Source organism: Pagrus pagrus (genome assembly GCF_965226575.1).
Source record: "Pagrus pagrus genome assembly, chromosome: 4".
In the NCBI taxonomy this organism is placed as follows: Eukaryota; Metazoa; Chordata; class Actinopteri; order Spariformes; family Sparidae; genus Pagrus; species Pagrus pagrus.
The window spans coordinates 5,928,596-5,956,512 of NC_140188.1; the positions used below are offsets into that span (position 1 = coordinate 5,928,596).

The following is a 27,917-nucleotide window of genomic DNA, read 5'->3' on the forward strand; positions in this document are numbered from 1 at the left end:
TTCATTAAAATGTACCTAAATTAGAATAACATCTGTACACTGAAGCCTACATTTATTTGATTTCAGTTGTCTAAATGATACATAAAAAGGTTATTAATGAAATGTTTCTCTCTGCCTCTGTGCATCAGTGAAAAAGCTGCAGGGATTATTGATGTGAGTTCAGTTGCCCCTCCTTCACCAGCATGTCTGGTTTTGTCCCTCAGTCGGCCTGTTAGGACTTGCTCCGAGAGGTGGAGGAAGCTCAAACTCAGTTGAAGCGTCAGGCTCCCATCAGTGATGAAACTTTTTTCTGTTTTACTGCATGTTTCTGGTTCTATCCATGTATACATTCTTGAGTGTGTCAAGACGGAGCTGTAAACAATGAAGTGACTGTGGTTTTCTCACTGCCATGTAGAGTCATGCATCTTCTCCTTGTTATCTTACACCATAACTGAGAACAAAGAGAGATGCTCAAAAAGAGAAATATGCTCAGCGTTTAGTGTATGATGATGCCTGCAGCAGCAGAAGCCCTTTGACGAGTTTTGTGCAAAGAGATTCTCTAGTAAAATGGACAAAAGATGTCTAATGTGGTTATTTGAGGAGGGACATTGATGTCACTTCGAAGCCAATGGGCATAAGGTAATTAGAGAGGAAAAACACTGGCACTTTATCAGGATAGGTCAATGTTGATTGAAGCGTTACTAAATCAAAAAAGGGGAGAGTAGAAACAACCAGCCCAACCAAATAACCAGGCCTCAACTCTGCCTTTCTTTTTATTAATTGCATTTCAGAACAATATTAAAGTTAAAAAAACATCCTGTCTATTTATTTTATCCCCTTCACTTTTATTAGTGAGTAAATAATTCTGAATGCACATGCACATATATACCAAATAGTAAAATCATGCACAGTAGAGTTCATCTGTGCAGACTGCACAGCCAAACTTTTGCTTCAAACCCTCTGCTGCAGGTTGTCTCTGAAATCTGTTCCCTTTGGCCTAGTACTGTTAATGTTCAGAGTCATTATACAATACAATGGTGAGCTTAATGACATTTAAGCCTTAACCAGCACAACACCCAGAAACTCAACAAGAAAGGGCAAGAGTGCTGAAAGTAAGGGAAGACGTTTCCACAGCTGCAAGTTCAAGCTTGTGCTTGGGTCCGTTGTGAAGCTCAATCTCACTAGTGTTTTGTCATGTTTTGTTACAGTCCATTTAACATGCCGTGAACGAGTGTCTGGTCTGCTGGCTCGGTTTCTGTAAAACTGAAGAAGTGGTTGGATGCTTGGAAAAAGATACAACTTTGTGGATAGAGGGTTGCAGTTGTGTTCAACAATATTGCATATGAAGACAATATTGAAATTAATCTTACCTTTTTTTTTTAAACTTTACTCTCATAAAACAAAATACACATTACATACTTGCAGAAATATAGATAATACAAAGAAACAACATACAAAAAGGATGACCAGATATAAAAAGTATTTATAAAGCATATCCATAAAACTGATAAAAACCCTAAAAGCTAACATACAATAACTGTTTTTCCAGTGATGGAATGTAACTTAGTACATTTACTCAAGTGCTACTTAAGTACAATTTTGAGGTACCTGAGTATTTCCATTTTCCGCTATGCTACTATTTGATGAATTTGCAGATTGCATGCAGCATCAGAGCCAAAGTAATGCATTTTAAATGTATTTTATTGACAGTGGGATGTAAAGACTTAACTACATTTAATATAGGATACTTTAAGACTTTTACTCAAGTCAAGTGTTTCTTATTTCCACTGGAGTCGACTCTGTGTGTGTGTGTGTGTGTGTGTGTGTGTGTGTGTGAGGGAGACCAAGTTTGCCTGTTTGTTTATTATGATGTATACCCATAGACTGTACCTATTAAAGACTGTAGGGGGCACTCGAGCTCCCATCTGCCCAGCTGTCTGTAGCAACACCGTGCGTCACTATATCCGATAATAACACCAGAGCAAAGCGTTTCAAACAGGGAGGACTGATATAGCCGCCCTGTCTTCCGTGACCTCGGATTGATTCTGTGAAATGGAGCCCAGGAAATCGTTTCTGCTGATATCCCGCAGCATCAAACCAAACCCCAGTGAGCCTGAGTCGCTTCAGCTGGAAGAAGAGATGTTGACTAAAAGTGACCAAACTCTGCCAAGTGGGTGGTCCCCTCAGGGCTGCCGGGACACTGCAGTCCATCTCTTTAATGTGTCTGAGTGCGTTACAATGATGTGAAAATGACCACTTTCACCCAGACAATGGACATCTCTTGACTGGCAGCATGTGTGCATAGAATGTGCCATTCATAAATCAGAATATGTGGGCTTGCAGCACAGACATTACAATGTTCTCAGATAACTGTGGTGTGAACTATAATCCTTAAATGCCCCTTGAATTACTTTTTTTTTTTTTTTTTTTAAATAATAGGACAGATATATATTCCCAGAAGACAGTTATAGGACCATAATTGTGATGCTGGACTGGAATAAATGGCCCTGAATGAACAGGCTAGCAGGAAGTTATTGAATTGGACCTGCTGAATGCTGCGTAATCTTTATTTTGCTCAATTATAAAGTTGCCGAAGTTTCGAAATTAGTTTAAAATAAAGAAAATTAAATTAAAAAAACTAGACTTGGGACGTGCATCTGTTTAGAAACATAAGCATGTGTGTGTGACTGGCAGGGGGAAGCGCTTTAATCTGCTCATCGGGGCTTTACAGTGTCTGCGGGTATTTAATGGGGCTTCATAATCATTCATTCAGTAGATGTATGGGAAAAAGAGTTGAAACAGAGCCTCTGTATCCAAAGAGAGTGGATCTTGACAAAATGATTTCTCAATGGAAGAGGGGCCTCATTAGCATAACAATTGTGGGAACTGCATGGATCTACTTTTCATGAGCACTGTAAAAAAAAAAAAAAAAAAGTGCGAGAAAAAAAAAAGCATAGTACCATTTCAGGGAACTACTGATGAGGGAGTGTGGTTTTAAATCATTGTTAAGGTCGTTGAGTCGTGAACATGTATGTTGCATCATCATCCAGCCTAAAGACACATGTTCAAAATAAATAAACACATTTAAGTAGGCTAGTGTACAAATGCAGTAAATTGTGGAAAATTTTAGAAGTGTACCCTAAAACACTTTAAACTTTTAAAAGCAATTATAAAACGTATTCGTTTTGACCTAATTCTGTGTTAATTTGAGGTTTTGATACTTCCACACATCTTCCACGTGCATGTGCATTTTTTTTAATATGGCTGAACAACTTATGAAACTTGCATCTTTGCTATATTTTGTCTATTTACTTAACACTCTTGGCACTTCTACATTGTGGGTTGCAAATTCAGTGTTTTCCCAAGTGGGCTCCAGCTGGATAATCAGGCATCAGCAGGGGTCCTTGTAGTATTCAAGTGGTTGCCAACGAAATAATGAATACTTTAATTCAGCAATTGTTGCCCAGATGATTTAATTAATGTGTAAGAATGATCGTTCAGTTATCCCATCGATTATTAAATAAACAATAACAAGAGTCACCAGATGGAGGCTGTCAGATGAAGGTTATGTGAGGGAATTTTAACTTTAAAAATCTGTATTTTTTTATTCAACTTGGGTCATTTTGGATCGAATTTATTTAATCGAAGTTCATGTTTTTATGTAAACTTTTAAAATATATTAATGTTTCGAGGCCCCTGGTCGTCCTCGGGCCCCTGGGCTACACTGACTGTACCTTTAAACACTCTTGTCCCAATTAAAGCGAAGCCCCGCCTCTGGAGCAGACGTCCCATGAGTCATAAAGTTTGATGTCCTGCCCAAAGTTTAGACCCGACTGGAGCAAAAGTTTTTTTTCTAGTAAGTGAGCTGCGGAGATTTGTTCTACGAACTATGAATCTTTCTTCTGAGAGTATTCACTAACAGCTTCAACTTGGCCGAAGCGCAGGAGGACTTGGACTCTTTGCGTTTGTTGTGTTTTTTCGTGTTTTGTGGCCGCGTCTCCTTTTTTTTTTTTTTTTTTTTTTGGGAAAAGTTTGGGCCGGACGACAACATAGATTCCAGTGTGGAGTAGATATGCGCTTTGTTATATTCTCAAGTATGCCAGCAAGAAACAACAGGGAAACGCTGTGTTTCACTGCAAATATCGACAGCTAACACACTTTGGAAGAAAACCAAGTCCTCGGCTGTGAAACTTTAGAATGACTCCGGAGAACTTTTACTGACTGTCGTCGAGATTTCCTGCTTTCCTGCTGTGTGAAGAAGAAAAAAAAGTTTGGGATTGGCTCGAACTTTTTTGTGAGTTTTCTGAACGCGACTTTTTCGGACACATAAAGTTCGCAGACTTTTGGGACAATGGATCCGAGCCAGCATAACCCTCCTGCCGGACACCAAATCGTCCATGTACGGGGCGACTCAGAGACCGACCTGGAGGCGCTTTTCAACGCCGTGATGAACCCGAAAAACACTATCGTCCCCCCTTCCGTACCCATGAGGATGAGGAAGCTGCCAGACTCCTTCTTCAAACCTCCTGAACCAAAGTCCCATTCCAGACAAGTAAGCCCGCCCTGTCTCTCCTCTGCCCCTTCCCAGAAATCACGATTAAAGCAAGGCCCATCCTGTGGGGGCTCAGGCCTGCAGTATGTGACTGGTACAGTGACTTGGTAGTTACTTTATCCTGCTTAGTAGTCGTTAATGTCCTGTGGGATATTACTGCTGTGCCAGGAGAGGTTTATCTGCGTGTGTAAAATGTGTATTTTCCCTCCGCTCTAACACATTGTATTACATCAGGACTACATGTGATTAAAACCTCCCAGCAACTTACAAAATCAGTGCTGAAAAGGCCTGTGGGCCTGTGCGTAAAAGTTAGAGAGTAAACAAAATATCCTCAAAGCCACTTGTTTGGCCTCAGAAGCTGGCTTTATTACTGATTTATGATATTATTACACTGATGAGTGAGTTGTCAGACTGGCTGAACCTACACAGGACGAGTTAACGTGCACATATGTGTAGGTGTTTTGGTTAGTCACGTTCATGGCTGTATATTATCTGACGAGTAGCACATCATGTGGAAATAATGAAACAGAGTCTCCAAAACAGAGTGTTCTGTAATGATGACAGAAAGATCTTACGATTGTTGAATTCGTCCTATTTACCCCCTCCCCCTATCCTCCCCCTCTGCCGTCCCCCACAACTGTTGCTTGTGGTCTCTGTGGAGTTTTGTCATCAGTGCGCATGCGTTGTTGTGCAGCAGAGTCTGCGCTCTCCTCTGTCCCACACAGGCCTTGGATTCCCTCATCCACAGACACAACACTCAAACGTGTGTACATATGCACATGAAAATAAGTTTCTAACATACATGTGGAGTGGTTACAACTGCTGAGAAGTGACTAAAATGTTAGATCAGGGTAATGTATGTAGACTTTAAGTCCACAACAATCTAATCCTTACCGGTGTATGTCCACGGTGTATGACAGTTCTTTTATAACTACTAGTTTTGTTGTGACAATTGTATAATGTCCTCTCAAATGAAACAATCATTCATTAAAAGATATCTTTAGGGAGAAATATTTAAACAAACTCAAATTTTACACCAACGTGACCCTCATCATAATGATATGGATAGATTTTATTATTTTGTTTTTGTTATTAATATTGCTTCTCTTCCAACACAGGCCAGTACTGACGCTGGGAGCGGCGGAGCGCTCACACCCCACCATGTCCGTGCACACTCATCCCCGGCCTCCCTGCAGTTGGGAGCCGTTTCTGGTGGCTCCCTGTCTGGCATGCCCCCAGCAAGTCCCTCCCCTCAACATCTCCGTCAGTCTTCTTATGAGATTCCTGATGACGTGCCTCTGCCCCCAGGGTGGGAGATGGCCAAGACCGCCTCTGGCCAGAGATACTTCCTCAAGTGAGTATGCTGGCAACAAGTGTCAACACTGTTTCTTAGATTATACAGTCCTTGGAACCTGGAAAGCTTGCATCAGTTTCAGAAAATGAATGGATGGTTTATTGATGTAATCAATATACTTAAGTGCCCTAGACATATCTGTTTCCTACTGTCAACACTTTGACACCTGATGAAGGCTATGTAATGAAATAGTTTTAAAATTAATTGATAAATTCTTGGCCAGACAATAACAGGTTCAAGAAATAAGGTATCTGTGATATCTGTTGTTAAAAACCCAACTATGTTAAACCTTTTATGGAAAATCTGTGTCCTTTCATTTTACCAAATAAGACCAGTCTTTTTATCATATTTCAGAATGCAACAACTCAAGAAGAATCAATGAAATATGTCCAGCCAGCGAAATGGACGTATTCAAATGGGTCAAGACTTACTTAAGACGAAAAGAAAATGGTCACTGACATACAGTATATACATTACAAATTATACTTAATAAAATGATAAATTCACCCAAAAATGAGAATTAAGTCATTATCTACTTATTCTTCCGCTCTGCGATGGAAAGTCAGGTGAAGTTTTGTAGTTCACAAAACATTTCTGGAGCTTCACAGCAAAACAGCGTTGCAGCATTCTCCTAAATAATTTAAGTAGATGTGGACTTGAAATGATAAAAAAAACATCCAAGTCTGTAGGAGCATGAGATCACGAGCTGATATGAAAAGATGTTATTTACACCTAATGCTGAAATCTTCACTTGAGCTGCTAAGCTAAAAGCGTGAGAGAAATATTTTGTGGACTATAAAATTGAATAGATTATTACTGAATTAAAATTTTTGGTTGAACTTATCCTTTAAGGACAACAGAGATGTAACTGATCCTTTAATGTACATAATATGTCAAATTAAAAGCACAGATTGAAAACTTATTTTGCAATTCTTAAGAGAAGGAAATAATTTAGCTTCCAGTAATGGCCAAGAAAAGTCCAAGTTAGTAGAGCAGTGGTCTTGAGGTTGGACTCTCATAGTACAGCTCTGTTCGGTGTACATTATGCTGACAATAATTTGCCAATCTTACAGTGCACAATGGTGACCAGTGTGCTCAAAAAGAGACAATTGCAATAGTTAAATTGTAGGTTATTAAATTTGGTGGCCACTGCAAACAAGAGGAGTCTTATGAGGGACTGCTGCTGTATGTAGTGTTCCTTTTCTTGGTCTCAGGTTTCAGTAGAAACAATGGACCATTGTAGCCGCCCCAGACAGCAAAGGACAGACAGCTCTGTAAAACTCATCTGCTAACCAGCAGATCTCTTCCACATTAATGATCCAAAGTAAACTTTTTAATGGTAGGAAGCAGGTATGCCAGAGCCCTTTAGGTCTGTCATTGATTTCATCAGCAACTTTTTGGACTGTGAGGGTTTCCTTTTTTATTCTCTATTACTTTCTTATGTGTTTATTAGTCTTGTAATGCCTCCACTTTCTGTCGTTTTGTGAACAGATTGAATTATTCATAAAAGTGACGTATTTGTCAACAATTTATGTTAAGATAATCTGCCCATTGTGAAATGTTTTAGTGATGAAATGCTCAGCAGATTGTGTTCAGAGATGATTTGACATTGAAAGTTGCCATTCTTACTCCTATTAAATGCAACATGTTGTCAGTTCTTGGAAATATTACTCTCTGACGTGGGGTCTGAACAAACACGATAGCCTCAAATTTACTAGGATCAAAAAAGAGCTTTCAGTACCAGATGTTTAAGGTCTCACATCTGGAGAACATCTGGTCTGTTTTGAGGAGGCTCTTCTAAAATTGTACAAAAGGACTGGTGGGGGTAGGAGGGAGTAAAAGCTGTTCTCAGAATCTCCCAGGATCACTGCAGTTGTTCAGAAACTGACTACGCTAATGCACTTCTAGACAATGAAGCAATTTTATAAACTAAATTTGGTAACTAAACTTATATCTTTTATATCTTGTAGCTCAAACATTTGTTGCTTTATCAAGTTTTTTTGCTGTTTATAGGAATACGTCAATACGTACAAATTGAAACTGTAAATGTTCCTTGTTATATAACAATTACGCAATTTGAAATTTCTCAAAAAAGTTTGAGATTAATTTTTTCACTGGTTTTATATGGAAAACAACAGGACTGCTGATAGAGAAACACCATCTACAATTGATTGATTGGTTAACTGTGAGACATAAAATCTACAATTGCAGCAGTGATACTTCATACAAAACCTACTTTAACTAATACACAAGACTCTAAATTGTGAATTAAAAACAGTTTGGTAGAAGAGACAAACTTTGTTACAAAACACAACATGCTCAAGTCTTTTAAACTCGCCCTACTAGAAGAAATCCACAGAGACTAAAGTATACTGAACTACATACATTGGTCCTTGAATCCTCGCTAAAGGCATAATAAAACATAAAATAAGACAATATGTTCACAGTTTAGGATTGCACCATATGTCAACAGACCATCTTTCTTTTTAGAAAAAGAGAAACCTACTTTAAATCCCTGAATATTATACTTTAGCATGTCAAGAATAAATGGCTAAATATTCAGAGCAGATACAGATTATGTGTGTTCACCATGTATTCCAATATCTGAGCATCTCGCTTTCCACTTACAAGGAAAAACAGTTGAGTAGCTCTGTAAAGAACTGTGTCTCCACTGGCATGTTGTACAACTAGACTAAGTGTACTACACAGTGTTTGTGTTCAAGTAAGGAAAACTGGAGGAGACATCTTCCATACACCGCACATCAAAGCTCAGATATTTGATCTGGAATACAGGCGGCCTCGGCAGAGCTGCTGGAAAAGACACTCCCCTATTTATAAACAGGGGTTGTCTGCCTGAGACGTGTTGCAGGAGGGGTGAAGCCGAGCGAGAGTGTGTGTGTGTATGTATGTGTGTGTATGTGGGTGGACGGGTGGGGGTGGGGAGTCCGTCAGCAGCTAGCAGAGCTGAGTGGAGAGTGGGGGCTCACATTACACTCAGGTGACCGCTGTTGTCCTTAGAGATACATCGACTCAGGGTGAAAGTTTTTTAAGAGAGAATTATTTCTCTTTCCCCGTCTGTTGTTCACTGGTACACTAGGATCATACAGTTGGATTTGATTGGTCTCTGTGAATCACAGCAGCCCCGCGGATGCCGATGTCCCACTCCCTTTAAAAGCCAGGCTCCGTTTTGGTATGAATGGAGCCATGGCGCTGTGATGGTGCCTCTTTTGTGTCAATGGAGTTAAATGGCAGCCATGTGGAGATGACTAGAAGAGGGGCCAAGAGAAACTCCGGCCCTCCCTTTGTCCCAGCAGTGAAACAGTGATCTTTATTCAGACCACAGGCCTGTTGAGACTCATGTGAGCCTTCCCAAAATAGACAAATGGTTGACATGAAGTTTAAAGATGGCGGTGAGAGAGGGCTGCGGCTTTCGTAAGAGTTTTACCATGTTCTTAACATCTGAAATGTTCATCGGGGTAGGAGTTTGGTGTAAAATCTAGTATATATATGATATGTATATATAATATAAAGTGATTGACTTAGTGCAACAGTGCTGACAGCAGAAACAATTAGTAACCAGTTTGATTATTCAGTCCCCAGAAATGAATTGCCAACAATTTGATAATCAATATATAATTTTAGTCATTATTTAAGAGAAATGCTCAACTTTATTTGTTTCCAGCTTCTAAATTCTGAGGATTTTCTGCTTTTCCCAGTTTTCTATCGCTCTAAATCTGGATTTCAAGCTTTTCATATTCAAGACATCACCTCAGGCTCTGGGAAATTGTGATAAAGCATTAATACGAGATACGAGCAATCTCCTGCGAAAATCTTTATTTTGTTTCGGCTATTACAAAAAAACAAAAGCCGAGAGAGGACTGAGAGAATGTCAACAAAGTCTATTGACCTTTCCTCCTCTTTCTTCCAGCAGTTTGCTGTGGCCTTTGATTTATGACAGCAGGGGCAGGGAGGTTGGGTCACCTTGCTTGGTACTGGGACGGGGGCAGGGCTGGTCTCCAGGGCTGGGTCATAAACTAATGAAGGTTTCTAATTTAGACACACCGGTAAACTAGGAGGGGTAATCACTGTTTCCGGCCGCTTATTAAATGCAGCTTTGAATGAGCTTTTAGTCCGTGGGAAGTCAGCCCTAAGCAGAGGAAAGCTTTGGGGGAGTAGCTATTGTCTGCCCTGAGGGGCAGGTAGAGCTGTGTGTTGATGGACACTTTTGTCTTTTCTCAATTGGATTTTAAACTGTTTTGATGAGCCTGGTTTCCCACAACCAGAATGGCTGACTTGTGACTTAACAGTGATTGCAATTGATTAAAGTTATTCACTGTGACCAGATAAGTTAATTTTTACCGTTCTGAATTATAGGATATTACTAATTGTGTGTGTTTTTAAGCCTGTAAAGCTGCACGTCTGGTGAACCAGGAGATTTAAGCAGGGTGATAAATAGTCGAGCTTCAGTGTACATTATCTGGGGTTTCCTGAACATCTGTTGCACTAAATACAATTCAAAGAGACCGCCTGGTAAAGCAGGAATGATCAAAGCGTTTACTTGGACTTTTGTATGCAGTGGATATCTGTGCATTGCTGCTTTGGACTATGAGATTATGTTCGGGATTTCCAGCAGACGGTTGTACCTCCATTGTAATGCTAAGCTTGTGTAAAACAGAAATGGTTTGTTCTTGTCTTAAAATCCCCAACATTTTCCTTTGAGTATAGAAAAACTACCATTGGCGTATTTTAATTCAGTCCCTTTAAACTAGAGATTGAACGGCATGTTTTTTTTGTCAGTGCAGATACTGATTATAACTTATCAAGGAGACTAATAACCGATAATTGGGTCATATACATTTGCAGAAAAAATTAAACCCATAGTGTCAGAATTTAGAATAACCAGTGATGGAATGTAGCTAAGTACAACTTACTCACAAACAAGACACAAAAAAATGTCGTGGTTAAAAGATGTTTACTTCATGGATGCTGTGTAAAATGTAGTTTTCAGTTACCTGGCCTTCCTTTTTCAATTTGCACTACATTCGTTTTAAAAAAAAATCTTACCACAGCATTGTTGACTGTTTATTATCTGAAATGGATTTAGTTTATAGCTTAGTCAACACTAATCTCATACTTAGCATCTTATGTAAACATCATATATAATGCATAAATATTTTCAGTATCAGCTGTTCTCTAATTTGCTTCAACTCTGCATCAAAGTTAAAGTGATAAATACGCAAATTGGATTTCAAACTAAGCTGTTATGAACTGAGGCCACTCGGTCAGTCACAAATGGCGCTGGGAAGACTGGGCTGTAAGTCTGCGTGAAGCCCTCATTTGGAGCAACTTTGTGTTTGACAAACTTTTGGTTTATTGACCACACACAGACAAGGCCCTTCCTGTTCAACTGGGGCCTGTCAGCTCAGTACACAAATGGGACTGTGAGAAAGTCAGGCTAGTGTTTACCAAAGTCTTGATGTAACACCTCTGTTCCAGACATCAATGCCTCCACTGTCACCGAGGGCATCTCCACAGAGATGTAGTATCTGAGTGGACCCTCTCAGGTGGAGTTTAGGGTTCCCCAAATGACTCAAACTAAAGCACCTTACAGGAGCTGAATAGCACCTAATTAGCAAAATAAACATTTATTTATATGTTGTCAATTGCTGCACGCTTACATTTGAACTATTTTTAACTATTTAAATATATGTATTAACCCATTAATAACAAGTCAAATCAGAACTTATGCAGTTCAACCAACATAGCCACAGTTTTTGCTAAATAAAAATGCAAAACTTTTAAGATAACTTTTAAGACTAAATAATCTCACATGGCACTCCCTAAAGCCACATATAAGTCAATTAGTATTTTGTATTAGTCTTTGAAAATAAGTCAGACCAAACCTTCTGAGCTACACTCAGTCCTGGTGCATTGTGAATTAGTTGCTTCGTTAGGAAGTATGGTGATACAAACCCTCCTTCAAAGGGAAACTTAAAGCCACAATAGGGTCACAGAGGTTGCCCCAATAATCTCTCTTGATGATGTCCTGCTGATAGAGGGGCAGCCAGGCATCCCCAGTCAACCAGAGTGGAGGTGGTCATCCTCATCTTAGAGGCCTGATTACATCTGGCCTCCCTCAGTGCACTCTTTAGTCATCGGCTTCAACCACCTTCCAAGCATATACTCCCTGGGTGGAGCCACTGTGGCCTGAGGATCCCATTTTTAACATTTGACAACTCAGCTGTAGGGCGTGTTTCATCATTGCTGTACTCCCCATAGCTTCACTCCCCTGTTTTACACCAGTGAAACGCAGCTTTTGACATCTGGCTTTGAGACAATTTCAGTGGAATAAACAGTCAATCTGGCCTCAAATCTCGCTTTGATCTGCTGTTTTGGCAGGTAGCAGAGCTTGTTCTGAGACATTTAGACCACAGAGCTGACTTATTTTTGGATAGAACATTCTCCACGAGGCCAGATGTAAACGCCACAATTTTCATGGGTGTAAACAGACAATGCGAGTGTTAGGAAGTTTGTCATGCCACTGTAATCAGATGAGGTCTGTGAAACAGCAAGTGCAGCATTCAGAGTTCTTCACTTGGATGTCTTTAAGGATGTTGAACCTCTGCTAAGTTACTCTGCTAAGTCCCAGTCTTGTAACATTAAACTACTAAAAGAGAAGTTCGAACTTGAATGATCTTAGTATAGTAAAAACAATCCAAGTCGATGGATAGCAGCTTGTTACTGAACAGAGAAGTTGAACAGCAGATCATTTAAGCAAAGTCAATTTTAGCCTTTATGCGAAAGGTCCCTCAACCTCCTTCTCAGCAAGACACATATAAATAACGCTGGCACAATAAACGCCACCTTGATAATTGGGCCATCAGTCAAGGAGATGTCAAGTGCTTGGGTGGATCAAGAGTCCTACTCTGTGCTCTGCTAAGCCACAGTCGACCATGATGACAGCTTGAGCAAAAATTAGCAAGTAAAGCTCAACAGTAGAGGCAACCGACTTGATAATGGGTCACGTTTGAACCACATTGCTGTCCTTTCCTGCAGTACCTGGCCATTTACAGATGGTTTACTCTTCCTCAAGAAGGTAATGATGGGTTAGATTTTTTGTTTTGGATTCACAACAGAATGCTTAATAATGCTGAGACATTGATTATTTTCACTGTTTAAGCCTGTCGTCGACAGTAGGATTGCAGGTTTGAACACCAAAGAGGTATTCTTCTTTTAAAAACACTAGTGCTTGAATATGAAAGAAATGGAGCACTCTTCATGCTTTCTGTGGATTATTTTTAACTGGCTCAGTTCAAGATTCTTGAACCAAGGTGCTATCTAACTAACAAGCACTCATTTCCACCAATTTTGAGCATAACCAATGTAATTAAGGACGTGTTGTCAAACGGAAGGAGTTGCACAACACATCAACCTGTAGAAAAGGACACGCCTACTTCGGTTTGCACATTAGGTGCAGAAAAACCTGCTTTTTCTTGGTTCCAACTTTTTGTTTTTTTCAAACTAATTTAGTTTTTGGCTGAAATGCTCCCAACAGTGAGCAGCAAGTGATGCTTTAAAAATCTAAACCACTTCACAGAAATGGTACAGAGCTACTGTCTTATCTCTTGAGGCTTCGCGGGTGCCTTTTTAAAGTTTATAGTTGGCTCCTTCATTAAGATATTGGCCAGTTTGAATTCAGATCTCTTGCATCAGATTCTAATGGTGCCAAGTTTCATTGGCATTTACACAACATTACATTAGCCACAATTCTTCATGAAGACCTGAAAGATATATTTATTTCAAGTTTGGTCTTATGGTTTTGGCATGTTGGTTTGGACATCACTTCAGAAAACCTATGAACTTTGTTTTGAAACGTAACTGTGTTAGTGTTGACGAGGTCTGATCCACAACCAGTTTGCTCTGTCCACTGCCCTGCCCTCGGGATGGATGTTGGGGGAGGGTGCAATGTCTGTCCTGCTGAGCTTGCCGTGGTGTCAGAGACATGTAAAGACAACACCGAGCAGTTGTGACCGTGGAGGTTGCAGATCATCAGCAATTCCTAACAGCAACTGGTGGCCTCCAGCCGTCCCAACAGTTGCCATGACATTGTTTTGTTTTATGTTTCGCCTACAGGAAGCGGTGTATAGCCCTGGCCATATAGGGTTCAGGGCAGGTTGAGTGAATGGATTATCTTTTAGTTTTAAAACCTGGTGATGAATTACTGGCGCTTGGTAACTCATTTACCAGTTCTCTGACTTCCCACATACAGGCTTTATGAATACAGTGTGGTGCTGACTTGGAAGCCCTCACACTGTGTGGATTTTATCACAGGCGTTTTGATTATAATCTCCTCTGTTTTGAACTGAAGCTTTGTTTACATCTGTTTTGATTGATTTGGGGTACAAATGTTAGCCTCCAGAGCTAGGCTTTGATAGAAAACTCAATATTTGTACTTTCATCTGTGCTAAGAGAAGCACAACTTGAGGGGGGCTGGAGAAGAATTTATAATCAGAGATCTTGGAGGCTTTGAGGTTGTATATTTCCATCAGTGTTTTCCAGTCGTAGCCTCTGTGTTCGGCATTGGTGTACCAGGATGTGCAGGCCTCTCATTTACGATAAGTCCTCCCTTCCCTTATCCCAGTGCTCCTCTCCCAGTCTCCTCCCCTGTTCTCCCCTCCCCTCTATAATAAATGTCATAGTTTCCAGAGTGGGAAGGAGGCAGCGAAGGGGGTAGGGCGGGCGCTCGGCGTGTAACAGGACCACAGCAACTCATGCAGCCAATGGAATTCAGAGGGATTGCTTCCGTAGATGTTTTTTTCTCTTTCACTCTTTTTTTTCTTTTCTGTAGTTGTCTCACCCCGCTCCCTGTGACCCCTCTTTCTCAAGGGGCCCCTCCAATCTGAGCAGTTCCAGCTATTTTGCTTGGTTTGTGGTGTTTGTGTGTGTGTGTGTGTGTGTGTGTGTGTGTATCTGTGTGTGCGTGTGTGTGTGTGTGTGTGAGGGCTGGGGGGGAGGGTTTGGTAGGGGATTTGGCAGCTCCTTTGATCAGTAAAGCATAAACAAGAGGGGGCTTCAAAATGGGTTGCATTGTGTGGGGGGGAGGAGTGCTGAGTCAGGCCCTCTCGCTCTCTGGCCTGGGACAGAGAGCAGACAGGCAGGCTGGGATTACCGCAGAGGCCAAGAGAAACTCTCTGAATCTCTCACTTCAACCAGCTGTTCCAAAATCTGGGCTAATGGCGCTTTGGGATCAAATTAACAGCAAGTTGTCAAGAATCGCAGTGGGTGGAAGAACACATCCAGAACTGATTACTAGAGGGTACAATAGATAGATTGAGGGTAGTATTTACTTGTATTATACATGGACTCTTTGTTTTTGTCATGTGTATTTAAATAAGTTGGCCACTGCTGCACTATAAACACAAGAGTTGTGGCGTTACATAAACAAGCTACATGAGTTTGGAGCCTGTTTGTTGGAGGTGAGGGGGGTCCCTTAAATGGGATGTTTCAAAACACAAAAAAAGAACAAGTGAATAGTGGGGTTTTAGGTCGTAGCTCAGTCTGTGCCTTTGTCAAGCAGGTGAAAGCTTTGTAAATGTGGCGCCAGATTGTTAAAGCCCCTGACACTCCACAGTGTCCGAGCCACTTCCAGGAAAAAGGACCCCCTGCGTTGAGCCCTGGGACTGACCCTCCCTCAATAGAGAGGGTCCTGCTCGGGAGAGGAGGGCTTCCTGTATTAGCTTTCCATCTTAATCAAGCAACAAGTACCAACAAAGCACTAATTATCAATGCCTTCACAGAATGCAACACAATGCCCCCTCCCCCGGCCCCAGCTCCTGTCCCGGCAAAGACGAACCATAAAATAGATGGAGCAACATTGTTTTCACGTTACAATAGTTGTTATGAAACCAATCGTGGCCTCTTAGACATTTTCACAAAGAAGCGTTCAGCTTACATATGACAGATAACAGATGTTTGATTTAGTTTTAGTTGTCTTCTGTTTGGTTTGTCTTGTAACTCAGGCTGCAACCAATGGTTAATGTCATCGTTGATTAATCTGTCAGTTGTTTTCTTGATTAATTGATTAGTTGTTTCATCTATAAAATGTCTAAAAATGGTGAAAAGTGTTGATAAAAAGTCCAGGATGCCCACAACCCAAAGAGATTCAGTTTACTGTCATAGACCACATTTAAGAAGGTGGAATCAGATAATTTAAAAAAGAAATTCCCATAAAGAATTACTCAAACCAATTAACAATTAATAAAATAGTCGACAGCTAATCGATTAATTGTTGCAGCTCTACCTACAAGTTTATTTTAATTCAAAACAAGGTGCAGTTTCTCAATTCTTATTATGACACAATTTAATTATACTGAAAAAGATCCCCTTCCAGTCCAAGCTAAGAATGAACTCTTTGTAAATCTATATTGAATTGTGGGCTCAGACTGGATCCAAACAGACACAGCTGAGTTCCTGTAACAGTCATCGTTTACAGAAAGCAGGAGTTACTTTCAGAGTTTTCATCAAAAGAGCTTGTTGAAACTGCTCTGAGTCATCTCTTCCTGTATGTGACCTGCTGTTTTGCGTTGATACTGCCCCTGGTTTGAACTTGCTACTGATTACGGCTCGTGGTAATTTTTCTGACTTAAATTTTTGTGTGTCTTTTCTCCCATCAGCCACATTGATCAGACCACCACTTGGCAGGATCCTCGCAAAGCCCTGCTCCAGATGAACCAGGCTGCCCCGGCCAGCTCTGTGCCAGTCCAGCAACAGAATCTTATGAACCCAGCCAGTGGTGTGTATTTGTTGATTTTGTGATAGTTAGTTTCACTATAAAAGCAACGCTTGACGTGTACAGCAGATAATGTTCATCGTATTGTGGGTTTTTTCCGCATTGAACTCCGAATCACATTTCCTTGAGGTTATTTCTGGGCTTTTCTTTCTTTCCTACAACGTACAGTATAAGTCAGGAGCAGGCGAGTCTAGTTCTTACATGTCACTGAGACTCTGTGTACCTCAGTTCTGTCCATGCAGTTGGAATTTGCCCTAGGTGAGGTAAGGCTGAGGTAGAACGTGACAGGTCCTGTCTGACATGTTTGGGAGCTCCGTGACTCACAGATCACAGAGTTTACTGATGAAGTTTCTGTTTTTCTCAAATCGTCACTGTTCCATCTGGCAACCTACATGGAAATCTAAGACGGCATAAAGACATTTTGAGGAGCAGGCTTGTCTGTTTATCAGAGATTTATTACATTCTCATTAGGTCTGTACCAAATAATTAAAAACTTTGAAGCTTCATCCAAAATATTGCGTTCTAAATCAGCATTTGACTGATGCACAGCTTTTTCTTTACACGTCTGTTCATTCTGTCTAAACCCAGTAGTTCTGCACAGTTGCAGTTAAAGGTTAGGCTACGCTAATATTAATGTGATACACCAGAGCGTTGTAAAGTCCAAAACTCTAAATTTTATTCATAAAAAGATAGATGTAATCAGCCCTAAAACTCGCAATAATCCTCATTGAGCCTTTCAAAACAACATATTTACTGCAGTCACACTGCTCTCTGCTTGCACACAAAGGGAGGCATGCACCTGTACTACCAGGGTGGTCCTAATGCAGCAGCACTGTAAATGATCCACAGGAACAAAAAGTCTATTTTGACTCAACACTATTATCATTATTACCAAAAAAATGTAAAAAATGTATCGGCATTGGCTCAGCTCTCCATTTAATTCGATTAAACACTTTGTTCTAATTGAAGATTTTGTTCGAGGAATTATATATTTATTTATATTTTTTAGTTTGACGACCATTCAAAGCATTATTGGAAAATGTCAATAGAAGCTTTGAATGTGGAAAAAAAGAGTGTCTATAACTACAATACCCTGTAATTAAGCTTAGCTAGTTGCTATATGTTGTGCAGTCAAACAAAGTGTAATCAGTGAGTGAACCACCAGCATCTCTTTAACATTAGTTTTGCATGGCATCCTTCAGGTCCTCTTCCTGATGGCTGGGAACAAGCTATTACATCAGAGGGAGAAATTTACTACATCAACCACAAGAACAAGACCACATCCTGGCTTGACCCACGACTTGACCCACGCTTTGGTGAGTTTGCGATAGATAAAGTTTAGTATTGTTCCTGATCTAAGTATAAACCCATGCATCTGCTATTTATTAAATGAAGTAGCTACTAAAATAATAACAAGGGAGTTAAAAGAGCGGCCTCTGCAGTAAAGACTTTCTGTAACATTTTTGTTACCGCATTTTATTTTCTCCAGTAGAAAGCTCTGGCTTATCGATAAAAGATGTATCTCTAATAGTGAGTTCATTTCTGGATGATTCATAGTTCATTCACCCCACGACATTGTTTTGTAGTGACTAGTCATACCAGTGGTTGTTGAAAACAGATTTCACCAAACCCCCACCCTCAAAATCTGCACCTAACCTTTTGTCAGCCATTTTAGTGTTGGAGCAACAGCTGAGTTGGCCATTAATCCCCCAGGCCGGGCTAAAGTTTGACAGTTAGCTTTCAGTGTGTGGTGGCCAGGGTTGGTGAATAAGTGACAGGACCAGGTACATGTGTTGAGATTTCTCTGTGGCCATGGGAATGAGCTAATCCTCCTGCGCTCGGAAGGCTTCCAGAGATGAAGGTTCCTGCTTATGTCACTCTGACTCATTTACGCTTCAGGTGCCGTCCCTTCGTTACAGGCAGCGTTCCCCAGGGAAGCTCACCCTGGTTCACAAAGGCAACATGTGCGAATCAGCACGCTGGCTGTTATCCTGTTAAATGTTAGTGTTACTTTTTATCGAGCCTGGGCACTTAAAGGGCAGTTTTTTCTGTAAGCAATTGTGTGTCCCACTCTGAAGGGAGGCAGGAAAGTTCAAAACAGAGTTGTAAGAGGAGTGGGGCAGCTGGGAAGAGATGGCGGCTCTGATCGGCGAACCTCTTTGAAGATTTGTAAGTCTTGAACACACAAGGCTGCTGGGCCCCTGAGAGCGAGTGAGAGGGAGAAAGAGACCATGTTAACTCATGATGTGCCATTAAACATCATTTTATTCTCCATCTGATAAAATCTTTTCTGTACTCACTTATTCTAATGCCTCTTAGTTATACATTTAATATCTCTTATATTGCTCATTCTGCTGTTATGTGTTCTTTGTGATCGTTTGAGTTTAGAAGGATTTTTTAGTGTTATGCATAAGTGAGGGTCTGTGCTCGGTGGACACCAAGTTTTATTCTTTTGTATTTATTTTGTAATCATTTCTTTCACATTTGTGCAAAGAAATGGGCTCCTCAGCTTCAGAAACCTCTATACTGCTGCTATGTAGGTCTCCAATCATAAGCCAGCTGCTTTGATAATGGAGGCTAATTTGAGCTTTGAGAAGAAAAGCAGCAGAGCTCCTTTAACTGAGGGTTGTTGCCGGCTGGCTTTCCCCTGCATGAGGCCCAGTGCAGGCACAGCCCCATTCTGCACTAGCTCCAGACAGACTTGAATCTCTGCCAGGCCTCTTTATTCTGTGGTCCAACTCTTAATCTGTTCTAGACCTTTTCAGTCAAAGAACTCCAATGTGAGAGGGGGAGGTGGGGGGCAGGGAGAGGCGAGGCGAAAGGGGAAGAAAGAAAAACGGAGGAACAGAGGGAAAATGCCGACGGGATAAGCATGCATCCTCTTTAAGATCCAAGGAGGTGGTGAACAGGGAACAAGACATGACTGCACTGTGGCTGAGTTCAAAAAGGGGCTGGCCTGTGTGGATATGTTGTTTTCTGTACATACGACTCTGGACGAACAGCAAGGAAAACATGCAAGGAGGATAGTTGAGGGTGCAGAAAAGTCAGGTTTCCTCTCAGAGTTTGATGTTTTGCTTTGAAGCCGTTTACCAAACTCATTGCTCGATCATGTCATGTGATGTTTTTCTGCCTCTGCTGTCAGAGTACTTCACCAGAAAAGTGGCATTTTATTCATGATGTCACCGCAATTAGATACTCAAAGTGTAATGAGGCAGCAGTAAGCCAGTTTAAAGGGTCGATTCATATTTTTAAACTTAACCCAAGAAGTATCTATTAATGTGCACAGTGTGGGTTTTATCTGCACATTTATTTATTTTTGCGTGACAATCTCTGCAACTTGTTTTTACCATAAACTTTATTTCAGGTGTCTAACTGAAAAAAAAAAAAAAAGTAATGTAATATAATGTAATGCGATGTAAAACTGGAATCAAGTTCCTTGTATGTGTCCATTCTGATTCGGATGAAGTTGTCCCTGTATACCCTCTGGGTGAAAGCCTTCCAGGTGATTTTCACACAAGTCAGAGGAATAAAAATCTCCCTATGAATTCCTTCAGTTTCATCGACAACTTTTAATTACATTAACTTTCACTGACACTAACACAACTTCCGATTTTTAACCTGTACTGTGCTGACATAATTCCCAGACTGACAGTCCTACAAAGTTCCCCGACTGACTCAGTTTTTTTCCATCTCCTTACCGTGCAGCACCAGGTCAACACAGGCTAGCTTTACTCAGACCTTACTGTTTTACAAGACGATAAAACAGTGTTTGTCTCACATCCAGACTGTTTCTCCACTTTGCTTATCTCCATGCTAGAAACACAACACCTTCCCAAGGGACCTTTTTTTAAACTTGTTTAATCGACAGCAGACAAATATTTACAAAGCCTTCAAAGGTGCTGTGCCCTGGTCACATAGAGAACTTCCCACTGCTTGCACACCCTCGACTCTACCTGTCACAGGTGATCTTGTGGTGTAATATGCCTGCCAGTGTGATGGTCTGATAAGGGCCTGTGTTGCTGGCTCGTTGTGTTGCAGGGGTGCGTGAAAAAGACAAAAGGCAGACAGCATTAACTTGTCTCTTATCTGCCTGCCCCACCAGCTATCACCGCCCGTATGTGCTGCTGACTTCAAGCACCCCTCCAAACACACACGCACAACACACACACAGTCTTCTAGCCTCTTTTCATGCTATCACTCTGGCCCTGAACTGAACCTGTCCTTCGCTTCCATGTCACCCACAGATGTAATTCACTGCTTTGATATGCTCATTGTTTGTGCATAGTTTCTGCAGTAACATTGGTTACTGTTAGCTGTTTGGTCTGTGAGGGAGTCCTTGACAAGAAACTCTGTCACTGTGAGACTGCATTCATCAACATACGGTCGAATTTGTTGGTGGATCTCTTTCCAGATGCCCTCTTCACTTTTTGACGCACTCTTCTGCAGAACTCACACCTCCAAGAAATTAAACTTGGGTGTTATTTACATAGTTTGGGCCTGTTTCAATAAGCTTTGATAATATGGCGTACAGCTGGGAACATTATTAGTGCACATTAAATAATGTTAACAACAACACAGTATTCATACTGTAAATTCAGAGACACTGTCTGTAAACTTTTATGGAAATTTACAGCAGACACTTTAGTCAATAGTTTACAGAAAGCTTTCACTTTATTGTCTAAATGAGTTTGCTGCCTGATTGTCATTTCTTGCCCTGTCAGACCTCCAATTAGTGATGTTGACACAAGGCTATTGTCATTTATATGAATAATGGTCAAAACTATTAAAATCAAGACCCAGGTTGTTTGAAACCAGACCTTTCATGTGTAGCCTTGTGTATCAGTGAATCTTTCTCCACATGCGTCCCCTTACTGTTCAAAGCTCAAAGCTTCAGATCTACAGCTGCTGACATGTGCAGCACCTCTGCCTTGAGAACAGCTGATGGTGCCCTGATGCTGGAGTGATCCAGCCACAAAAGGCCTCAGTATCTGCCAAAGATAAGAAGCAGAGAGAAGTAACACACTCTCCCATGGCTTTCAGTTTAGTGTGTGTGGGAGACAGAGGAGGAGGCGGCGGCTCCATGACTCTGTGTGTGTTTGTGTGCAAGTGTATGTGCTGGGGTGGGGTTGTTGGGGGAGGCAGCGTGGACAGAGGGGGAGGGAGGGAAGGGGAGACGGAAGGCAGGGCAGGGCGGGGCCTGCAGCGCTTCCCAGGGAGAGCCCTGAGCCACGGTTCATTCAGCTCCTGAGATAGTGTAAACAGACAGTGATTGAATGGTGATGAGAAAGGTGCCGGGGCGGGCAGGACAGCACAGAGAGAGGCAGCCCCGCATGAAAATTGTGCCCCCGTCAAGGCTTTGTTTTGGTTGGTGCTTCAAGCGCATAAGCAAACAGCGCTCCTCATTGGTTCCATTACTGTTACACCCCTTGTGGTCCAGCACATTTGCTTCTCTTTCTCTACTACAGTGATAAAACGTGTGACCTACTTTGCATGCATAGATTGCTGCATTGCTGTGCTGCTTTATACTCATGTTTATTAGACCCACCCTCGCTAGAGTAAAGAATAACAAAGATTTCACTGGGGAACAGCTGTGTTTCCAATACACAGTTAGGTTGTTGGCACACATCACAATTACATTTGTTGGTTGAAGGAAGTTTGTAAGTTAAAAGTGTTGCAGAACCTGATGTGGGTCTACTTTAAATTAGTTTCTCAGTTTCTTTTTTACTCATAATGCATTCATAAAATCAGCTGAAGTGGAGCCATCAGGCCAGGGTGAAGGAGGCAGTGAGTCTTGAGGGATAAGCTGTGATTTGTTTAGAAGGAAACGAAACGCACAATGAAAGGATAAGTCATAACTGATGCAATGTACAACACACAACTAACAAAGCCTGTCTTAGTCAGTGAGTGGGAGGGGATCAGGTCTTACAGGAATAGTGGTTGTTTGAGATGCTAGATTGAAAACTTGTGCTGGGACTTCCCTTGTACTACACAACCTGTTGCACTGGCTCCAGTCTTTTACAAGTTCAGCTTGTTGGAAAAAAAAAAAACGCTCAGGTTGTCAGTCTTGTTATGCAGTGTTTAAATGCAGCCAAGCATTAAAGGGTGTAGCTGCAGAGACGTTGCGTGTGTTTATAGTCTGCTTAAGATCCTATATGCAGTTGTTTAAAGCTGCATACATCATATTAGCCTTTTAGATAAAGGAGTCCCATGCCACTTAATTGAGACCCCAAAAATATGTTTATGATTTATGATTTGGAGCCTCACTATGCAAAGTTTAAAATGAGCACTACATATCACTCTGACAGTACTGATTTTAACTCCTATCCGTCTCTCTTGCAGCCCTGAACCAGCAGAGGATCACCCAGAGCGCCCCAGTGAAGCAGGGAGGGCCGCTGCCCCCCAGCCACAGCGTAGTCATGGGAGGCAACAATCAGATGAGACTGCAGCAGATCGAGAAGGAACGGCTGAGACTGAAGCAACAGGAGCTGCTTCGACAGAGACCACAGGTCAGGAGTTAAGAGTTATAAGTGTTTTATAAAATAATTTAAAGGCTTTAGGGTAATACTGTGGCCTCGTAGAGGATCTTTTAACCTGTATCACAAAGGTCACAAGGTCAATAATTTCAGTATGTGTCCATCAGTGTAGCAGCAAGACACTGGACCTCGAACTGCTCACCAGTCGAATGAGGGTGCCAGCAAAATGTTTATGTTGAACAGGCCTTTACATAATGACTCATCATTCACATGTATTGTGTTGGATCTTAAGCCCCTTTGATCAGAATTTATTGTCACACCGCCCAGCAATGAGGTCTGATGAGTCATGTGTGGTAATTTTATCACTTCCTAACGCTGATGTGTCACCGTGTCGCCCACACAGGGTGGTGCAGCCAAGTCCAGTCGTTTACTAAAGGCTGTGTCATAACACTAGAAACAGAGCTTTATGATTATGAATGAGGGTGCCGGCCACTTTGTTTACCATGCAATCCACATGGGTTGTTTAAAGGTCACAGAGTAGGAAATGACCTTAGTTTGTACGTGTGACAGGGTGTCGTGATGAAATTTGGACTGTCCTTACTCAAAATCCTCAGGGCATATGAAGCGTATACTTGAGTAACCTTGTTGTCAAATTTGTGAAATGTCATATGACGAAGAAATCTGGTTTCCATCATGGGGTAGAGGAGCTGGTTAGAACTGATTACTTCTGGAGAATCATGATTTCTTAGCCATATCAAGGCCTTCGACTTTTTTCTCTTACTTTTTTTTAAAGTCTTCATGCATGTAAACAAATCTTTCGGAGCAAACCGGTTATTACAGTGCATCCATTTTCTTTTTCCTGTCTTCCTGATTGATTTCACCTGATCTGTGTGCAATGAATATGTAGCAGTAGTTTAAGAAGTAGCTTAAACTTAATGTATTTTTTTTTGTATTAATCTAAACCTGCATATAACTCGTAACTAAAGCTCTCGAATAGATGCAGTGAAGGTATAAAGTACGATATTTTCCTCTGAGATGTAGTGAAATAGAAGTATAAAGTATAAAAAGATGAAAATAGAAGAAGCTGCATGTAATCTAATAATCTGCCTCCAATGATGTCACTCAGTGGCTAAGTTGCATTGTGGGTAATGTAGTCGTCGTAGGTTTTGAAAAGGAAAAAAGTGCATAATTCATATACATACTTTTCAAAACCTGCCGCCTACATTACCCACAATGCAACTTAACCATTGAGTGACACCACTGGAGGCTATTTATTAGATTACATGAGCTTCCTCTGGAGCCACAAAAGGTTTTATACTTATTTTTTTTTCACATATGCAGTAGCAGTCCCTGTAAACACACACACGAGTGTATACATTTAAAGAGCGCCTCCATCCGGCCATTAAATAGATTCCAGTAAACTTTCTGATTCCTGCAACTTTCCAGATACAAGATGTTTGGAATATAATGTGTTTGCAAATATAGAGGTAGGAAATTGTGCAACATGCAGACAAACATGCAAGCAGACTATGTGCTTGTGTAGAGAGTTCAACTTTGGGGCAATACTTGCCACGCCTAAATGTAATCCACATGGCAAGATGTGTGATGAAGAACGGGTGTCGATGTATGGGACTGGCTGGTGGCAGACGAGTGCTGACGCTGCTTGGTCATGCACAGAAAGAAAACCATAAAGGTTGTTTACTGTACACAGCCCTCATAATCCCTCCTAATCAAAACCAGATTGTTTACGTGTGTGCATGGGATTCTGGTTTAAATTCTCCAGAAGGAACACGTTCAAGTTCTGCTGAAATAAAGAGAAAGACACAAAAAACAACTGATAACTTTATAAAGGGTTAATAAAAGCCTTTATTCATCCTTTTGCCTGAGGGAACATTGTGTCCACTTTTCCTCAACCACAACCAATAAAAGCTTCTACCACCACTTAGGGTGTCTAGCAGCTACTTTACACCCTTACTAAAAAAAAAATGAACATCCCATTGGCTGTCATCAGTGACCCTGTAAAAGTTTAATGACTTAAAAACTGTGACACGAGTCAAATCATTCCACCTTCCTGTTCAAGGACTTTGAGGGAAGGAGGTGAAAAAAAAAGAGCATGACTTCATATCCGCAGCCTTATCTGATACAGCATGTGTAGAAAACAATTGTCTCCAACTGTGGTCGCCCCCTCATGTAATCTGACACCGTGTATGGGGAGAAATGGAGAGCACCATGTTGGCAGTATGTGTGCTTAATTTAACATTTTACGCTGCAGAGCAGCAGGGATATAAGGCAGTTCTGACATGTTTTCATGAAGCTGTGTGCAATTAGAGGTCAGGGGTGGGGTTGATTGTGTTGTTCATGAGTTTTGTGCTTTATCGTCACAGGAACTCGCTCTGAGAAATCAGCTGCCTACCAGTATGGATCAAGATGGCGGCACGAACCCTGTGTCCTCCCCTATGGCCCAAGATGCCCGGACCATGACCGCCAACAGCTCTGACCCATTCCTCAACAGGTTGGTTTCATACAGAGGCCAGAGCGAATGGAGGAAATGTTCCCCTTGTACAGTAGAGTGCAGTTGCAGCTCATTGACGTCATGGCGAGGGCTCCCATTCTGGTTCAGCTCGTCAGACTTTATGTATCCTGTCTGAGGGAATCTGTGTGCTCGGATGTTGAGTTTGAGCTCTGGTGAGAGCTCCCCGAGTTACACAAGTAGTAAAAACAGAGGGACAATCTCTGGGCTTAACCCTCTTCACATGGTAATGACTCATTCAGAGCAGCAGGTCTGGGCTGGAGATAACTGCACAATGATGACCTCTGGTGTACAGCTGCTGCAATAAAGGGGAATCAGAACCTAAATGGTGGTCTACCCTGTGAAATATGTATAAAACTGCACTTTATTCAGCTTCCACAACATGTATAGATAAAGGAATTTAAAAAAAACCAAACCTTTGAACTAACTGGACTTTAAATTTAGATCTGAAAAAAACTGCGATTAGAAAGGACTGACGTTTCTTCTATCTGTGAATGCTGCTCCATGGCATTCTGGGAAATCATGGGGTAGCAGCCCCAGCTCTGGTTCTTCTGTGAGGAAAGAGCTGAATAGCAAGCAGGCCATGAGAACATGTGGTCCAGTCAGTCGACAGGCCAACCTAATCTCCCCTCCTCCCCCTGTTGCCTCCACTCCTCTGCTCTTACAATGGCCTCATTCATCCTGCCTCTGCCATACTCTGCCTACATATTTTTCCTCTGCTAATTAGTATAGGCTTGTCAAATGTCTTCTCTCTGCCTCTTTGTCTCTCTGTTGCCCGATTCACCGTTGCTCTTTTTCCTATCTTCTGCGATAGAGAGCGAAAAAGTGTTACGTTGGGTTTCACTGTGGATTCGCCACTGCAAAACTCACTGAGAGTCATTCACATGGATAGAAGTGTTCAAACGAGGATGTATGCAGAAAGTCCCCGAGGGAATTAAGGCCACACTGTTACTTTTAATAACCGAGTGTGTTTGCTTTGTCGGTTCAGTTAATTGGATTCATGCAGTTCAGTTTCAAAGCAGAGTTAAGTGAGGGTCATTAAGGTCATCCTGAAACTCTGCAGAGACAAAAAGCTTTTTATTTCCTTCAGCTGGATGGAAGTCATAATGTTTATTAGCGATGGTGCAGAGTTTACAACCCAGATTTCTTTTTCTTTTCTGTTTCCAGCGGGACCTACCACTCCAGGGATGAGAGCACAGACAGCGGCTTGAGTATGAGCAGCTACAGCGTCCCTCGCACTCCAGATGACTTCCTCAACAGTGTGGATGAGATGGACACAGGTGAGGCAGGAGGACAGAGGAACTTTGAGACACCAGCAATGCACCAAGCTGACTAGATCTTCAGAACAGTCTAACATTTTTTCTTGTTCATCAGGGGACCCTCTTCCACCCTCCATGGCAACACAGCCCAGTCGTTTCCCTGACTATCTGGACACCATCCCTGGAACAGACGTGGACCTGGGCACCCTGGAGGGCGAGAGCATGGCGGTGGAGGGCGAGGAGCTGATGCCCAGTCTGCAGGAGGCCCTGAGCTCTGACATCCTCAACGACATGGAGTCTGTGCTGGCAGCTACCAGGATCGACAAGGAGAGCTTCCTCACATGGTTATAGAAGACGCGAGCAGTGCGCTCCTTCCTCCTCTGCCTACACTCTGAACTGCTGCCTGCTCTAATCTGTGAAGGATTCATAGATGCTTTTACAAGACATTTCAGCGAGCGTCTCTGGACTTCTGTCTTTGTCTCGGCGTGTAAGGCCAACCCTCTTTTGAGGCAGTATTCTTTTCACTGGTGTGTTATCTCTTTATTTTGTCTGTGTCTTCAAGGCTGGCCCATGAACAGACAATTACGCAAGGGTCCCCAAATCTTTCACCGGTCTGTCAGTGAATCTAGGGCATCTTTACCTAGAGCAGGGGTGGCTCCATCCCCTGGTCTCCCCTCATAGCTGAGCTGGGCGGGTACATGTACTCTCCTGCCTCTTTCTCTTGCAATATAGTGTGAAGAAGCGCTACTTAACTGTATTTGGGACTATTGCATCTAGCTTGAGTAGCTTTATATTTGGCCTTGTGAGGTTTTATTCTTTTGTTGTTTGTTTTCAACAAGCCTGAGAAACCAAAAATGATGTATTTGAAGCATAAAGAACAATACTGATTTGGAGTAAAGGTAACGTGAGGCCCAGTTTGAACATGTTGGCTTTGCTTGGGGGGGGTTGGGGGGGGGTGAAGGTTGGAGCCTGGGGACCGAC

At 41.7% G+C, this 27,917-nt stretch overlaps 1 protein-coding gene across 2 annotated transcripts; it reads left to right on the plus strand.

Moving 5' to 3' along the window:
- Positions 1-105: 105 nt before the first annotated feature.
- Positions 106-27,863, plus strand: yap1 (Yes1 associated transcriptional regulator). Of its 2 annotated transcripts, none has more exons than XM_084352032.1 (8): positions 106-153; positions 5,650-5,885; positions 16,559-16,677; positions 17,877-17,990; positions 23,014-23,180; positions 25,532-25,659; positions 26,845-26,957; positions 27,052-27,863. In XM_084352032.1, the coding sequence occupies exons 2-8, from the start codon at positions 5,761-5,763 to the stop codon at positions 27,285-27,287; spliced, it is 1,002 nt and encodes a 333-aa protein (XP_084208158.1). In that variant the 5' UTR covers positions 106-153; positions 5,650-5,760; the 3' UTR covers positions 27,288-27,863. The 2 variants fall into 2 exon arrangements, with proteins under 2 accessions (XP_084208158.1, XP_084208157.1); XM_084352031.1 differs by lacking the exon at positions 106-153 and adding an exon at positions 3,812-4,531.
- Positions 27,864-27,917: the final 54 nt, after the last annotated feature.